General features: G+C 44.1%; 1 protein-coding gene across 1 annotated transcript in view; it reads right to left on the bottom strand.

Annotated features, from left to right (window-relative positions):
- Positions 1-866: 866 nt before the first annotated feature.
- RXRG (retinoid X receptor gamma) overlaps positions 867-3,444 on the bottom strand; it is a 45,808-nt gene continuing 43,230 nt past the window's right edge. The window contains exon 10 of the mRNA XM_007457395.1: positions 867-1,365. Coding sequence (XP_007457457.1) covers positions 1,218-1,365 — 148 coding nt within the window. The 3' untranslated portion in view covers positions 867-1,217. The remainder of the gene's footprint in view (positions 1,366-3,444) is intronic.

Below are 3,444 nucleotides of genomic sequence, written 5' to 3'. Positions count from 1 at the left end.
CACGAACCCGTGTCCCCTGCATCGGCAGGCGGACTCCCAACCACTGCGCCACCAGTGAAGCCCTCTCTCTTCCCCTTTTAACACATTATTGACCGGGGGATTTTTGCAGAAACTAATGCCTGTGGCCAGCAATTTGTTATGTAAGTGAATATTGAAACACTCCGGTCAACAATGTTTGGGTAACAAAAGACGTATTAATACGTCTCTGGTCAGTAAGTTGTTAAGAACAGGCTACATATAGTTAGATAATGATGGAAAACAAATTTGGTGCACTCTGGTCTTTTTGTTATTGTTGCTAGTTAAGGACAGAAAATCCATTCCTTTACCATTACCAAAACCCATTACCACCTCCCACCAACTCCTAGGACCCGTGTCTTCCCCCATCAAAAGCACATCTTCTCTAACCTAAATAGGAAAAGAATTTGAAAAAGAATAGGTACATGTGTATGTATAACTGAATCACTTTGCTGTACACCTGAAACTAATACAACATTGTTAATCAACTATGCTCCAATATAAAATAAAAATTAAAAAAAAAAGAGCATATACTCTTGCCCTTATACTCCATTACCCCCAGTCAGGACAAGGCTGTTAGTACTCATTATTCTTAGGAGGAAAAGAGCAAAAAACAAACAAACAAACAAAAAACCAAGCTGGCTCTGAAAGACAATGTTTCTTCCCAATCTCTCCAGGGGCTACCCTAGGGCAAAGCTAGCTGCGCCCAGCTTAGACATGGGGTATCTAACTGTGGGATTTATTGTTGTAGGACCCCAGCCCCATCCCCCATTCCTAACCCCCCATACCTTTCCTCCCACATCTGAGATAACTGCCCTGCTGCACAATAATTCACCCCATGCTCCAAGCAGTGCCAATATCACATATATTACTTTATTATTTGGTCATTGGCTTTCCAATGCAAGTGAAAAAATAATTTAAACTAATTTAAACTAATTATATGTACAGAGGCTTGGTTAGTTTTCCCGAGAACTTCCAGAAAGATCCCCAGCCCCCTAAATAGCAAAGAAGGGTTACCATTAACATCTATACAAAACTCCACCTATAACAGTCGCATGTGTAGAAAGGTTTCTTTATTATAAGCATCACATTTGGGGAACAGGAAGGGTTGGGGGTGGGGGGGTGGAGGAACGTGTGCAGGGGGGTGGTCCACACACACCTGCCCTGACTAGTCCTGTGTAGGGGGCTGTGGCTGGTGAGGCTCAGGTGATCTGCAGTGGGGTCTCCAACATCTCCATTAGGAAGGTGTCGATGGGTGTGTCCCCGATGAGCTTGAAGAAGAAGAGGTGCTCCAGGCATTTCAAGCCGATGGAGCGCAAGGCTGGGAGGCGCAGCAACAGCTTGGCAAACCTGTGGAGAAGCAAGGAGACATTAAGAACTGGGGAGCCAGCGTGCATGGGGCAGCTGCTGGCATGAGGCAGCTCATTTGGTCTTCTTGACCTATCTGTGCTTAGAAGAAGGAGCCTGCTTGGGGAGACTAAGGCAGTTGGAGAATCTCTAATTCTGGAGAGCTTCAGAAATAGGCTAGAGGTCTTGTTATGCTTCTTAAAGGTGGAAGTTGGATCCTGTGAGCTCTTGAGAATCTCTTGAATTCTGTGGCCACATCCCAGAATTGCCCTCAGCACCCCCATTCGTGGTGGGCAAGAGGAAGAGCTAGCCTGCTGATGCTGACTCACATCTCCAACCCTAACCAGCTGGTGTTCCTTACATTCTCTGTGCCTGGCAATTCCTGGGAAGATTTGCCAAAGCATTTAGAACAGCATAGCACGGCGGATGTGCAGAATCCACAGGGGCTCTCGCCACTGGCTGAACATGTTTGTGTACAAACGACGCACCAGGCAGTGAGATAGGTTCTGGGATCCAGGAAGAGCCCCCCACTCTCAGGACCGCAGTTCTCATCTCCTTGCCGGACTATGCTTTTCCTCATACCACACTTACTTTAAGCAATGCGACCTCAATGTGCCTCAGTTACCACATTTCTGTTACCCGTTTATAACCACTTTGTACATCAGCTTCATAGTCTGTGCTTACTTTTGTTTTGTTTTGTTTTTTAATTTTTTTGCCTAAGTGTGACTTTCTTTTTTAAATTTTTTGAAAATTTTAATTGAAATATAGTTGATTTACAATGTTGTGTTAGTTTCAAGTGTACAGCAAAGTGTATATATATATATATATATATATATATATATATATATATATATATTCTTTTTTAGATCCTTTTCCGTTATAGGTTATTACAAGATATTGAATATAGTTCCCTGTGCTATATAGTGGTCCTTGTTGGTTGTCTATTTTATATATAGTAGTGTGTATATTTGAATCCCAAAGTTCTAATTTATCCCTCCGCCCCCTTTCACCTTTGGTAGCCATAATTTCTTTTCTATGTCTGTGAGTTTATTTCTGTTTTGTAAATAAGTTCATTTATATCAATTTTTTAGATTCCACATATAATCAGTGTCATATATTTGTCTTTCTCTGTCTGATTTACTTCACTTAGTATGATAATCTCTAGCCACTACGGAGAATAGTATGCAGGTTCCTTAAAAAACTAAAAATAGAGCTACCATACGATCCAGCAATCCCACTCCTGGGTGTATATATATCCGGAGAAAATTCTAATTCAAAAAGATTCATGCAACCCAATGTTCACTGCAGCACTGTTTACAATAGCCAGGTCATGGAAGCAACCTAAATGTCCGTCAGCAGACGAATGGATAAAAAAGATGCTGGGGGGCTTTCCTGGTGGTGCAGTGGTTGAGAGTCTGCCTGCCGATGCAGGGGACACGGGTTCGTGCCCCGGTCCGGGAAGATCCCACGTGCCGCGCAGCGGCTGGGCCCGTGAGCCGTGGCCGCTGAGCCTGCGCGTCCGGAGCCTGTGCTCTGCAACGGGAGAGGCCACAACCGTGAGAGGCCCACGTACCGCAAAAAAAAAAAAAAAGATGTGGGGGGGTGTGTGTATACACACACACACACACACACACACACACACACACACACAGGAATATTACTCAACCGTAAAAAATAATGAAATAATGCCATTTGCAGCAACATGGATGTGCTTACCTTTCAGTTAGGAAGAGAGAGAGACAGAAAATAGTAGCCTTCACCCCAGAGGGGCCCACAGTCTGGAGAGATAATACACACACCCATGCATACACACACCTTCACATATGCCTCCCACACATGTGCACACACACCCCCCTCACCACTCTCACACATACACACACGTGTGCACACACATTCACTCGCACTCTTATACACCCTCACACACATGAGCTTGCACATATTCACACGTGTAAAAGTGTACACACACATTCTCCTCCATTCTCACCTGCCCTCACACACTGGTACACCCACACACACAAATGCATGTGTACACACACACACACACACACTCCGCTCTTCTATAATTAAGGACCTTAGTTGTAA

The sequence above is a fragment of the Lipotes vexillifer genome, unplaced genomic scaffold (genome assembly GCF_000442215.2).
Source record: "Lipotes vexillifer unplaced genomic scaffold, Lipotes_vexillifer_v1.1 scaffold1048, whole genome shotgun sequence".
Classification (NCBI taxonomy): Eukaryota; Metazoa; Chordata; class Mammalia; order Artiodactyla; family Lipotidae; genus Lipotes; species Lipotes vexillifer.
The sequence above is the reverse complement of the archived record's forward strand: the minus strand, read 5'-3'. Positions and strand labels throughout refer to the sequence as shown.